At 39.2% G+C, this 14491-nt stretch overlaps 1 protein-coding gene across 1 annotated transcript; it reads left to right on the forward strand.

Annotated features, from left to right (window-relative positions):
* The first annotated feature begins 626 nt into the window (after positions 1-626).
* LOC143533166 (protein PLANT CADMIUM RESISTANCE 7-like) lies at positions 627-4339 on the forward strand. The gene is made up of 5 exons (XM_077028021.1): positions 627-943; positions 2015-2078; positions 2189-2353; positions 3043-3108; positions 4177-4339. Exons 1-5 carry the CDS (start codon positions 726-728, stop codon positions 4324-4326), a joined length of 663 nt encoding a protein of 220 aa, XP_076884136.1. The 5' UTR covers positions 627-725; the 3' UTR covers positions 4327-4339.
* The last annotated feature ends 10152 nt before the right edge of the window (positions 4340-14491 follow it).

The raw sequence follows: 14491 nt of genomic DNA on the forward strand, positions 1-14491 counted from the left end.
AAAAAAATCACATTTTGCAACAAACTTGTAACTAAACAAGAAAATTTTGCTTTTCCATCTTGACGTTAAAAATCTAGTGGTAAGAAGTATGCTCTTCGTTAGTAGAGATGCATGTTTGATTATCACTTGGGCCAGTTCGAATGATATATGGGTGAATGGACGAATCAGGGTTTTAATCCTGAGTTTGAACCCAACATGTGGCGAAGGTTTGCGGATTCTATTCGGTTTCCGCGCATCAGGAGTACGGTCTCATGACGGTCAATATGCCAACTTTAGACATAGCCCAAAAAAATACGTTTATACATGAGATATTTTTTCCATTAAAAAAAACAAGAAAATAAGAAGCAAATAACCCATATAAAGATTCAAAAAGATCCTAACTTCTTGGTCAAAGATTGAAGTTATGTTTTTCCCAAGCGTTAAATTTTGTCATCAATTTAAAGAAAAACAGTCAAAACTAAACTCAAAATAAAAAAAAAAAACAAAGAAAAAGAAAAAGGTCAAAATCAACAACAAATAGGGTCATATTTTAGGTCAAACATTTCACCCTCTTCCCATTTATAAGCACCAAATAACCAACCATCAACATTCAGTCATTCACCATTCTTGCGTGTCATCGGCTGTACCCAATCAATCATTATTATCATCCCAGATCCACTTCCATTATCCACTTCCATACAAATCCCTTCAAGGGTTTTACGTAACTCACAAAATCTTTAATCTTCATGGCGGATTCCGGCGGTTCTGCGGCGGCGTTGGAGGAGAAAGAAAGACTGATTGATTTTGATAAGCTGTGTTCGACGGTGGCGATGAAGACCAATCAAGGGAAATGGAATACATTAGAAGAGGTTTATGATGATGATGGTGGTGGTGTTTTTAGGATGTGGGAAGGTGATGTTCTTGATTGCTTTGATGATCGGAGTTTGGTTCTTCAATCATCATTGTAAGTTTGGTTAATTGTTGTTGGTTAATTTATTAATTTGTTTGCAAGAATGTATAGTTTGACTTTTTTTTAAGTCAAAAGTATTGTTTTTTTAACATAATTTTAAAGAGAGGGGGGGGGGTGTACTTTTGTATGTTTTTGTTTTGCAAGAACATTGTTAGGATCCGAGCTCAACTAGGCTCGCGCTCGGCTTATTTAACTTAAGAAGAGCTCAAGCTAGAGCTTGGTTTGTGTGTAGTTTTTCAAGCTGGAGCTCAGCTCGGGCCTAGCTCGTTTATCATTTATAAACTTTTATTGTTAGTACATCCAGTTTGACTTTTTTTAAGTCAAAAGTGTTGTTTTTAATTTTAAACTTTTTAAAGGGGATTTTGTATGCTTTGTTTTGCAAGAATACAATTAGGAGAAGAGGTTAAATCTTTGTGTTTGATGGTAAACGAGCCGAGCTTAACTAGGCTAGAGCTCGGTTTAACTTACGAGTAGCTCAAGCTCAAGCTCGGCTCGCTTCGAGCTCTGTTCTAAAGCTCGAGCTTGGTTTGTGTGTAGTTTTTCAAGCTGGCGCTCAGCTTGGGCCTCGCTGGTTTACTGTTTATAATTTTTTTATTGTTATTAGATAATTTGTTTTCAAGAACATCAGGTTTGACTTTTCTAAAGTCAAAAGTGAAAAGTGTTGTTTTTCAAACATATTTTAAAGGGATGTTGTATGTTTTTGTTTGCAATAACACATTTAGGAGAAAAGGTTAAATCTTTGTGTTTGATGGTGGCTTTAATGGTGGAAAAAAAGTGTAATTTAGAGTTTTGAACATGTTTCTTGAGTGTAAATGACAAGGAAAAGGATGTTTGCAAGAAATTAACTTGAACAAAAATGGGAGTTTTGAATTTTTGAGTTCGTAAGCGCCCTTAGTGTTAAAAAAAATTTCTTTTCAAATAACTGTGTTTGATGCTAGCTTTAATATGTTTGGAAGAACATTCTATTTTGACTTTTTAAAGTCAAAATGCTTAAAAATAGAGGTTAGTGATGCACAAAGTGTCTTTGACTTTTTAATTTAAATCTTTAAATGTTTGAATTTACAGTTGCCCTTGGTATAGATTTGGGGAGAATATGAGACTAGCTGGTTTTGGTTCTTGTTTTCTTCAGGTGCACAATATAACTTCATTTTTACGTGCTTTTAATGTTTACAAAAACGTCTGCATATATTACTCACATGTCATATGTCTAACATGTTTATGCAATTTGTGGTCCCATAGGGATTTATATACATAATTCTTGCTACGATTGCTCTATGCAACTTTGTCGCATTTACCATCACCAAGAAGCCATGTTTCTTGTATCTTGCGGTTGCTTTTGCACTATCGTTTGGAGCATATTCGGGCTTTCATCGGTCAAAGATGAGAAAGAAGTTCAATATCAAGGTAAAGATTTTGTTTACGATTAGTATTTATATAGTTTTGGTACGGTTTTCGTGTTTGTAATGGCCCTAATGCATAAGTTCTAAGGAAATGAGCCACCGCCTTTTTATAGGTCATATAAGCTACATTTTGACTTCAGTATTTGATATTTTGGTAAGGACTAATGAACATACTAAGTATGCTTAGTGGTTTGTCTTTAATCTAATTATGGTTTGAAGATTGAAAAATGTGTGATATGCTTTGACTTTTTAAGTCAAAGGGGATACATTTCATTACACTTTGACTTTATAGGTCAAAAAATCTATATTTCAAATCGAATACTACACTTGACGTTATAAGTCAAACAAGCTATATTTTCACCTTCAAAGTGTTGTGTTGAATATTGAATCGTCGAAATCTTTCAACATTAGGTCATGCATCAGTTTCTTGATTGATGAGATACCCTTTGACTTTTTAGGTAAACTATTCTACATTTCAACTTCAAAATTGATATAGGCATGCAGCATGCTCTTTTGAAAGACCTTATAAAGACTAACCTTTATATTTATATTGTGCAACACTAACGAGGAGGCATACATCATTTATATCAAAATTATGAAAAATTGTTTGCATCTCAAATGAACTAGGTTTGACTTTAAAAGTCCAATTGTGTATTCAAGTTATTCATACATGTGTTATCTTTCTTTCCTCAGGGCAGTGATAGTTCTTTGGATGATTGTATATCACATCTTGTGTGCCCTTGTTGCACCTTGGCTCAGGTTTGTCGTTTTCTTATACGTGTTTCGTTGGCCCGATTTTCATTTTCATAATCTAACCCGGGGTGGGGGGGGGGGGTTTAGGGTTGATCGTTCTTGATAAACATAACATGAAAATAATCTGGTTTTGGGTTTGTCATAACTAACACCAGAGGTGCACAAAAAAAACCAAGTTGGAACATGGTTTAGGCCAAAAAACCTGACTTGTGCAACTTTAAGTTTTTAACACATCTAATAAGCTGGTGGTGGTACTGGTCGGGTTGGGTGCACATGACACCCAAAACAACCGATCCGTAACCGTAAAAACCGAACCCAAACAAAAACCGACGACTTGGTTTTATGTTTTCGTAAAAAGCGAACTTTTGGTTCGGTTTCGGCTTTGCCTGTAATTTAAATTGAAAAAACTAAACCGAACCAAATATATGGATTTTCATTTTAAATTTTCTGGAGTTTATAAGAATCTAATAAATTAGGTTACCAAGATCTTTTAGCCCAAATGAAGATATTCAGTTAATTGTTAATTACCAAAAAGATTTAAGCCCAAATTCATTATTTTGGGCCTAAAATTAAAAATGTTAAGCCCGAATGGTAGAACTGAACTAAACTTAAACAGATAGGCGAAAACAGAAATGACCGAAGCGAACGGTTTTCAGAAATTCAAAAACATAATTTCGGTTTTTGGTTCGGTTTGAGGCCGAAGCCAACCCATGCACACCCCTATCGGTTTTACCTTTTTAACTCATTTAATCAAAGGAGTATTCGTGTTTGGTTTGGTCTCTTTAACTCATTTAAACAGGTTGGCCCGTTAACACGTTAAGTAAACAGGCCGACCCGCTAACCATTTTAGACAAATGGGTTAAAAGGGTTCATGTTACGAATAAAAGAGATTAAATTTCTCTGGGTTATATTTGATGTATTTTGACATAAATAAATATGTGGGCCATGCTCTGGTTTAACCCGACAAAATTGACACCCCTTGGCCAATTAGTCACCTTCTTGGTTTTTACCGGGACCCACAAAGAAAATAGTAAATTGAATATATTTCTCATTTATTTATGAAAACCATGACAGGAGTCTAGAACATTGGAAATGAACAATGTTCATGACGGGACATGGCACGGTCGAGGTGACACAATGTGTATAGGAACATATGTTGAAGGCTTCAAGGCTTTAGAGCTAATCCCGCCCCTAACCATTTCAATCGAGCCTTCAAAACCTTAAACCGAGCCACATGGGAAACATGTCTGTTGGTACATGATGTCAGTAGTTCAGTGTCTAGTGTCTGTAATCGAGTTAGTTGGATTTGTATTTGGATGTAAGCGAAGTTCTCACAAGTTCGCTGATATAGGCGAACTTGTGGAACAAACGAAGTTAGGGACAACTTCGCCTAAACATGCTAGGCGAAGTTGTCGTGTTATATAAACTGCTAGGTTACGGCTAGATCAGTAGAAGAGTTAGAGTTTTAGTTTTTACGAGTTATTCAGTTTGTGTAATCGGTGATCAGTGAATCACGTGTTTCCAGTTGCAATACAACGTGTCTTTGTTTATTGTAACGTGTGTTTGATCGTGTTAACGTGTATCGTCTTCTATGCTCGTAACGTCTTACGTAGGGATTCCGCACCTACGTAGAATGAGATATTCCGTGTAGATCCGGCTGGGAACCTACAATTGGTATCAGAGCTTTTGCTCGTGATTGTGTGGTTTGGGATTATCACGCGGGTGTAGAAATCGTTCCGTTCGACTATTCGCGGGACGAGTTTACCGAGTTTTTGTGTCTTACTCACCTCCCACCATAAAAAACAACCCATTACACCTTCGTATACCTCGCAAAACCCAGAAATCAAACCTGCAAAATCATCGTGTTCATCATGCGAAGTTGCCGCTACTGTTTGTAGGGTTTAGGCGAAGATATAAGGTTAAGCGAAGTTATCCACAACTTCGCCTACCTCACAAGTTCGCTTATCTCAAGCGAAGTTATCCACAACTTCGCCTACCTCACAAGTTCGCTTATCTCAAGCGAAGTTATCCACAACTTCGCCAAATCAGGCGAATTTAAAAGGGAGCGAAGTTAAGAATTCAAGCGAAGTTAAGACTCAAGCGAAGTTATCCACAACTTCGCCTACAGTACTGTTAAGAATAAAATTTTTATATTTCGGGTTTCTTTGTGTTTTCGTTTCGTAAAAGATGACTTCAATAAATATTACGGAACTGGTAAAGATGGAAGTGGAAGCGGGTTCAGCTACTAAGGCACCGAAAATGCTTAAGGGTATCGATTTTGTGGCGTGGAAAGATCGGTTTGAGCAGTACTTTAAATACCAAGACGCTAAGATGTGGGTGTGCATTCAAGACGGATACATTCCACCAACTGCTTTGTATGAGGGTCGTGAACAGATTAAGAAATACAACAAGATGGAAGAGGAAGAAAAGAAGATGTATGAGGCTGAAAGCAAAGCTCTGGCTCTTCCACAAGAGATTCTTCACACCTTCAGGAAGTATAAAACCGCTAGAGAGCTATGGGAAGCACTTGAAAACCCATTTGAAGGTAATGTGGGGATTCGTGCATCCAAGATTAAACTACTCAAAACCCAATTCTCGGTGTTCAAGTATTTGAAGAATGAATCACTTGATGATATCATAACGAGATATTATCACCTGATGACCGAACTCAGCAATTATTCCATTGCTTAAAAAGAAGAGGAGATCGTAGAAAAGCTTCTTGATGCTCTCCCACCGAAATGGGAGATGTACACTGTCTTGATGAGAGAAGATAAAGAGTTTGCCGACTATGACTTGGAAACAGCAGTCAACAAACTACGAACTTTTGAACTTAACATGGTTCGAAAAGAGACACCAACTGATCAGGTTCAGGATCCAGGAATGTATGGTGCAAAAGTTAACTCAAGTTCAAGTTCGAAGTCTGAATCATCTGCTTACTACTCAAAGGGAGACTCGGGTGGTAAATCAACACATGAAGGTCATGTAACTCTCAACATGGATGAGGATGTGTGTTTTGTAGCTGGTGGTACAAATGCTTCTAAACCTCAAGCAACCAAGGGTAGTCTCTCTTCAAGTGTTCCTAACTACAACTACTCTAAGATGCCCATGAGTGTTAAATCTGCTGAACAGCAGTTTGCTCTCTATGCATCTTTCATTGCTTCGTACGAAAACTACATTAAAGGTAAGATTGTTGACCCTGCAACTTTAGACAAAGACTATGATCAGATCGATGCTGATGATTTGGAAGAGATGGATCTGCAGTGGCAGATGGCGATGATTGTGAGAAGAGTTAAAAGGTTTATGAAGAAGACTGGTAGAAAGTTTGTTGGTGAAAGACCAGGTTTTGATACGTCAAAGGTGCGGTGTTATAACTGTCAACAGAATGGACACTTTTCTAAAGAATGCACAAATGACAGAGTTGAACGTAGTTAGAACAGGTCTACACAACAGAGTGGTGGAAGTAGTGAGAATAGGGCGATGATATCCAGACAGAACGGGGAATACAATTGGAATCTGCATGTTGAGGAAGTGTTCGAACAGGCCAATTTGGCGAACATCGAAACTGCAGGAAGTGAGAAAGTGACTGGAGAAAATCAAGCTTACATGGCAGAAGTGACAGATCAGCTCTCCGAGGTAAGTACTAAACTCCCTTGTACGAAATGTGAAAATCTGTCTGAACAATTGAAAACAATAACTGATCAGTTTGTTAGTTTAGATGCTCAATTTAAAACATTAAAAGAAGATCATCATTACACTAAAGCTAGAGAAAACAGTTACAAGGTAAAAATAAAAGCTAGTGAGAAAGATATTAGAAGTCTTAAAACCAGTCTAGCTGAGAAAATACAAGTAATTGATCTTAGCTATGAGGTGTTAGAAAAGAAAACCAAACTAATAGCTGAAAGGGATAAACAGATAGCTGATCACCAGGTGAAAGTGGTGGAACTAAACAGAAAACTTGAGCAATTTAGAAATTCCTCCGCTATACTTGATCACCTCGTAAGTGATCAAAATTCCCCAGTTAAAAGGGGAGGAATTGGATATCATGAAGTTCCACCACCTTATAATCATAACTATACTTATGATCCTAGTAATCAGAAATCTGTTGATGTTGAAATTGGTCAGACAGTTCCGGTTAAGGTCACAATTAAAGATCCAGAAGTTAGTAAAGGTGAAACGAGTAAGCCTGTTTCTAATGTTAAGATTTCTGTTCCTAGTCCTGTCTCATCAAATTCGGACAAGTCATCCGAGTCGAGTGAGACAAAAGATGAGGCAGTGTTACCAAAACGTGGAGAGGAACATAAACCAACTGAAAAGAATTCTCCACTAAACCCGTATGTCCCACCATATGTTAGACAAACGGGCAGTAATGCAGCCTCAACATCTAAAACAACTATTGAGACGAAAGTTGAACACATGAGTTGTTTCAGATGCAATCAAATAGGACACCTGATTGCTGATTGCCCTCTGAAGCAGAGATTCAGAGGTATGAGGCCTCCGAAAACTGAGAACAGAGCTAACAGTAATCACTATAATGGTAAAAATGAAAACTCATCAAAGTTCAGACATTGGACTAATCCAGGTTTTCAAAGAAATCGATCTCAGTTTTTCCCTTTTAACAACCAAACCATTAGTAATAATTCATTTAATTCACGAAGGTTTGGATGGCCTCATAGTCAATCTACAAGAAGGTATCCTTTTAGGACTTACAGATATCATACTAATACTAACTTTGGACAGCCAAAGTACGGGATGTATCGACCCAAGACCAATAGGTCTTGGGTCCCCAGATTTTAATCCTCTGCTTTAATCGTGCAAGAACAGTTGAACAGGGCTGCAAACAATCTATGGGTTGTGGATAGCGGCTGTTCCCGGTATATGACGGGTAACAAGAATTTGTTACACGAATGGAAACCTGTTCAGGGAGGAAGAGTGAGTTTTGCTGGAGAGAGTGATGGAAGGATTACTGGAATTGGGACGGTGACTAATGGTAAAATGACGTTAGAGAAAGTGAATTTCGTTGAAGAACTGAAGCATAATCTGCTGAGTGTATCGCAGATCTGTGACAAAGATTACACTGTGCACTTTACCAAGAATGAAGCGATCGTACTGTATCCTGGTTTCAACATACCAGAGGATTAGATAGTAATGAAGGCTCCAAGGGAAAAGAATACGTATGTTATGGACATGAGGTCGACTGAGATACAACAGCAATTGCGCGATTATGGTCTGAATTTCACTCATACTCCTATTTGCGTATATAACACTGCTGCTATCTCAGTAACTAGCAATCCCGTCAAGCATAGCAAAACTAAACACATTGACATCCGTCATCATTTTATACGGGATTGTGTTGAGAAGAAATTGACAGTGCTCGAAAAGGTTGATTCGTTAGATAATTTCGCTGACTTGTTTACTAAAGCGTTTGACAAAACTCGTTTTCAAAACCTTGTTGAGCTGAATGGGATGATCAATCCCGAGTAACCGTGTTTTTCGTTTTTGAGTATTTAAAAAAAAAAAAACGTCACTATCGCTTAGAATTATGTCGGTTGCCTCAGTTTGAAGGACATATATTCGGATATGTTTGGTCCTCATTTCTACTTGTAGAATATAAGGATAGCCATTAACCAGATGACTGACAGTGACCGGGGCGGTTTATGATGTGTTTTTAATTCTTTCGCTGAAAATTAGTCGTTCATACTTAGTTAGAGGGACACATACTTGTATGTGGTCGGTCCAGCTGATCCATTGGATCTTCAGGATAGCCGTTTACCTGAAGACTTCGACTTGATCGGGGCGATAGAAGTTAAAATTTTTTTTTGGGAGATGAAATTATTTTTCAAGTCTACTACTTCGTAAGAAGTTCCTTTACTATGTTTAACAGAAAATTGATCCAACATTGGAAAGTGATAGATAAACTGATTCTGTGTGCTTAACTAGTGAAGTTATTAGGCCTAAAAGACTTTAGAACAGTCATTGTATGTCATGGTATCTTTTTATAGTGCGTAAAAGTAGAAGTGATACAAACTAAATCTCCTCGATTTTACGTGGAAACTTCTTAAGAGTTGTGCATGTCTCCATATATATATTTCCGAATGATAGGCAGAAAAGCAATTACCCAGTCATACACGAGCCCGTGAGTGTTCTGATTCCCGTGAAGATAGCGTGTCAAGAAACTGCAGTGATCCAGATTCGGGACTTGCAGTTGTTTACTACTCTGAAGATGTGTAAATATTTAAAAAAAAATGTGTGTTATTGAGACATTCTAGAGTTCATAATGTTAATACTTCTCAATCAAGATGTAAGAAAGAGAACGGGAAGAAGAGTCTAAAGATCGAAGAGTACTTACTATTTAATCAGACACTACGGGTCGAGGTCAACTCGGGGTGACTTGGGGAAAGCCAAATACGCTTTGAGAATAGATAGGAGACATCATAATCTCTGAGATGTTGCCCATTTAAAATTTTGAGCTTAATTGAACCTAACCCGTATCACAGAAGCGATGAAATCCATTTTAAGTTATTTACCTGCTTACAACCTGTTTCTTTATGTCATAATACAGCTGAACATGGATCTGTGTGACAGTCACGTAATTAGTATGATTCCTGTTCGGATCTTTTCTAAAACGTGGTAGTCCCTGTCGAGACTGAAATTTGATCCCGTGTACCTTATTTTTTAAAATTTTTTCTACTTATGTAGTTGTAAGATTTAATACCTGGTTACTTGGTCTTGATCGTATCATTTAACGCTTTAAATGATGTTTTAAAACTTAATTGCAAATTGTTCAAATTATAGGGTTTGTTGTGAAAATTTTCATATCAGCGAAGTTATCCATAACTTCGCCTGCAATAGGCGAAGTTATCCATAACTTCGCCTGTATAACTTTGACCCTATATAAAGAATTTTTCAGGTCAAACTGTTTATTATTTTTCAAAACAACCAGCGAACTTATCTCCAGTAACCCTAGGCGAACTTATAGCATCGAATCATCTGTATTGTTTTCTCAGTTTCTAATCAATTTCAAGGTGTGTAGTGTCGATATAAAGTATATTCACTGTCATTGATGTTAATCAAAGGTCGTTTCGACCCGATTCGCGACCCCCTTTATTCGAAACCTCAACACCCGATTTTAAAACCTGTTATTACGTGGTCGTAATCAACTTGATCGTCTAGATCGTCTTAAAAACATGTTTTACGAGATCCGCAATCTCCAAATTGACCGAAATCACTTCGTATTGAACGTCTAACTGTTGCCGATTCATATTCAGGCGAACTTACAGTTTAGGCGAAGTTATCCTTAACTTCGCCTGAGGTTTAACTTCGCCTGACAATTAATTATGTAACAGTATATGAGGCGAAGTTGTGGTTAGGCGAAGTTATCATTAACTTCGCCTGGCCCTTTTAACTTAACATTTATCAGGCGAAGTTCAAGTTGAGGCGAAGTTGTTCCCAACTTCGCCCCACCTCTAACTTCGCTTATACAGAATAAATCATAACTTCGCTCATGGTAAGAGGCGAACTTGTGATTTGCCTCGACGATTCTCTAACTTAGTCTGTTTTTGTTGCAGAAATGGCAGCTGTAGCTGGAGCAGGTGGTGCAGGTGGTGATGAAGGTGGAGACAACAACCGACAGTTTTTCCCGGGGCATACATGTACATCACATTGGACCCGGATGCGAGTGGTGTTGATGATTTCCGCGAGATTATCACATTTCTACTTCGCTCGCGTATATTCCACGCTATTACCACAACACTGCCTATATCTTTGCCAAACATTGAAGATTTCTGGCAGACAGTGGAATATGACTGTCGAGTCGAGCCCCCGGTTATGCGTGCAACGGTCAATAATCAGATAGTACAGTTCTCGTCTGAACAGATCAGGGTGGCGTTACAGTTTGGGGATGAAACAAGAGACGATCCTACCGACTTTGTGGCTCCATTCCGAGATGGTGCGTTTCTGAGGATGGGATATTCTGGTCCTTTGGGGGATACTCAGAGACGCAATGGGTTCTTGCTAGACCAGTGGCGCTTTCTCATGCACGTGATGATCGTGTGTATGTCGGGAAGAAAGGCTGGTACAGACGGGATGGGTGCGACCATGCAGTCGGCGATGACTGCACTGACTTACAATAAGCGTTACAGCTTTAGTTAGATGGTATTCTACGAGATAGATCGTCAGATACGAGCGGTGGCGCGTGAGAGATTTCTTATGTATCCAAGATTCCTACAAATGATCTTGAATCATGTTGCTCCCAAATTAAGAGGAGTGAAAACAAATCGGCGGACACTCTTAGCAAGGTAGCTTCAACGAATTTTGAGCATTTTGCTAAAGATATTCGTGTGGAGGTTTTAGACCATCCATCTGATCCTCAGAATCAAGTCTTGGTAATCCAAACAGGCGTCGAATCATGGATGACGCCAATTAAAGCTTACTTATCTTCCGGAGCACTTCCAGCTGAAAAGGCTGAAGCCCAGAAGATTAAACGCAAAGCTTTGAATTACCAGATGAATGATGCCATTTTATACCGGATATCATTCCTTGGACCACTATTACGTTGCGTGGATGCAGAAGACGCAAATTACCTAATCCGCGAAATTCATGAAGGTATCTACGGACTACATGCGGGTCCAAGAATGACAGTTGCAAAGATCATGAACGTGGGGTACTATTAGCCTGGCATGCATTTGGACGTTGTGCAAGAAATAAGAAAGTGTGATTCTTGCCAGCGTCATGCCCCCAACATCCCACGTCCCAAAAACGAACGGATTATGGTAACGTCCGCCTAGCCGTTCCAAAAATGGGCTATTGACATCATGGGACCTTTCCCAGAAGCCCCGGGACGAGTCAAATTATTGATAGTGGCCATTGATTACTTCACCAAGTGGGTAGAAGCCAAACCGGTTGCCTCAATAACGTCATCAAACGTGAAAAAATTCTTTTGGGAATTCATCATTTGCCGGTTTGGCCTCCCACAAGAACTGGTAAGTGATAATGGGACCCAATTTGCTTACAGCGGACTACATGAGTGGCTGAAAGAACTCCAAGTCACTCAAGTTTATACATCTGTAGCGCACCCGCAAGCAAACGGTCAGGTCGAAAGGGCTAACCGAACTATCAAAGAAGGGATCAAGGCAAGGTTAGGTACTAAACGGTCGGGTTGGGTTGACGAATTGCCCCATGTACTTTGGGCCTTTCTGTAAGGCCCCGTTACCGGTAACCCTACTTTCGTGTTGGATTTACTCATAAACACAGTTCTAAATATCAGAGTTAATTAAAACATTTATGCGGAATATAAAACTTTCATTAAACATTACATAATTCATAACTTGTCTCAAAACATCCTTTGTCTTTCACATTAAAGCATTAAAATTAGAACATCATAAGTCTTCAGATGCCAGACTCTTGTTCAGTGCCATGTGTCTCCTCAAGCGAGCTGCCTCATCCTACTCACCTGCGTGCATACTAAAAGTCAGCTACGCTGAGTGAGTTCTAGTTAATCATACACTATACAATACACACAAACTTATATTCTTTCATTCATACTTTCATACTTTCATACATTCATTCTTTCATACTTTCATTCTTTCTTTTGTATTAACTTACCTTCATATCTTACGTTATAAAGAGCATTACGCCCTACATTCCTCGAGTATTATTAGGGCTCGGTACCCTCCTTCCTCGAGTATTATTAGGGCTCGGTACCCTCCTTCCTCGAGTATTATTAGGGCTCGGTACCCTCTTTCCACGAGTATTATTAGGGCTCGGTTTCCCTCTTTCCACGAGTATTATGAGGGCTCGGTTTCCCTCTTTCCTCGAATATTAGTAGGGTTCGGTTCCCTCTTCGTTACCATACAACCATACATCATACCTCGAGTATTAGTAGGGCTCGGTACCCTTTTCGTAACCATACAACCATACATCATACCTCGAGTATTATTAGGGCTCGGTACCCTTTTCGTAACCATACAACCATATAACCGTCATTTCCTTCTTTTATTAACTTTATCACATTCATACACATAAGCATACATATCATACTTACCTTATACAAAGCGCTACAACCTGACAGTACGTGCAATATCCGAAGATCGTTCACGTACCATCAAGCAATCATTCATACATATCATATCATTCACATAAGGCATACATTTACCTCTTAGGATAAGCGTACTAACAAACATATCGAGTATGCACACAGCCCCGAAAACATAACACATAAATGGGGCTAGAAACTCACCTGAACACGGTTACGTTCACCGTTAATCGTAATCCCTTTCTTCAGTTGTGCACGGCTGACTGTATAACAAGTATACGTATCAAACAACTATCACTACTCATATCATCTTTCCAGCCTTAACTACTACCCACAACGAACAGGGGTCCGGGGGCAGCGTCCCTGGCAGCGGGGTCTAGGGGCGGCAGCCCCTAGCAGGGTCCAAGGGGCAGAGCCCCTGGCTGGGGTCGAGCTGCCAGGTCAGCTTGGAAAAATTTTATTTCCATTAACTGTCTTAACACATTTTTCATTAGGTTTTTAATTTATTTTCTAATCAAACTTGGCTTTAGGCGAAGTTAAACCTTAGGCGAACTTAGCTTTAGGCGAAGTTAAACCTTAGGCGAACTTAGCTTTAGGCGAAGTTAAACCTTAGGCGAACTTAGCTTTAGGCGAAGTTGTCATCAGGCGAACTTGGCTTTAGGCGAAGTTAAGCCTCAGGCGAACTTAGCTCTAGGCGAAGTTGTCATCAGGCGAACTTAGCTTTAGGCGAAGTTGCCATCAGGCGAACTTAGCTTGCAGGCGAAGTTCATCAGGCGAACTTGGCTTGCAGGCGAAGTTCATCGCTTTGAAGGCGAAGTTGCCCAGATGAAGGTGAAGTTGCCCAGATAACCGCTGTTTCGGTTTCTGTCCAACATTTCGAGCGATTTTAACACCCTTGTTACGGTTCAACATCACCCACTACGCTTCCCGACCATTTTCGGTCGTTTATACACTAAAAGATCGGATCTTTAAACTTCAAAGATCAAGAATCATACCTTTTTAAGCTTGTTTGGGTCTTGTTTATTTGCTTAATCACAACTAGTCTCTCTCTCTCACACTCTCGGATCTCGCCTCTCTCTTCCGGCCGCCGGCGGCTGAGGTGTGTGGTGTGTGTGTTTTGGAAGTGTTAGAGAGTATGGTAAAAATGAAGATATTTTGGGATTTTGGGGGTATTTATACCCCTGAAATCCCATTCTCATTTAACCCATCTCAATTAATCCAAGTCCAAGACCCGCTCCTTACCCGATATTAATTAATTACGCGAAATCACTAAACATAACTTCTTTTATTCATCATTAAAATTTTAGGATGTTACACTTTCGTACCCAAAAGAACTCTAGCAACATAGAAACACCGTTT

This window comes from Bidens hawaiensis, unplaced genomic scaffold (genome assembly GCF_021521415.1).
Source record: "Bidens hawaiensis isolate Kalapana, Puna unplaced genomic scaffold, B.hawaiensis_p1.1 tig00009621_1, whole genome shotgun sequence".
NCBI lineage: Eukaryota > Viridiplantae > Streptophyta > Magnoliopsida > Asterales > Asteraceae > Bidens > Bidens hawaiensis.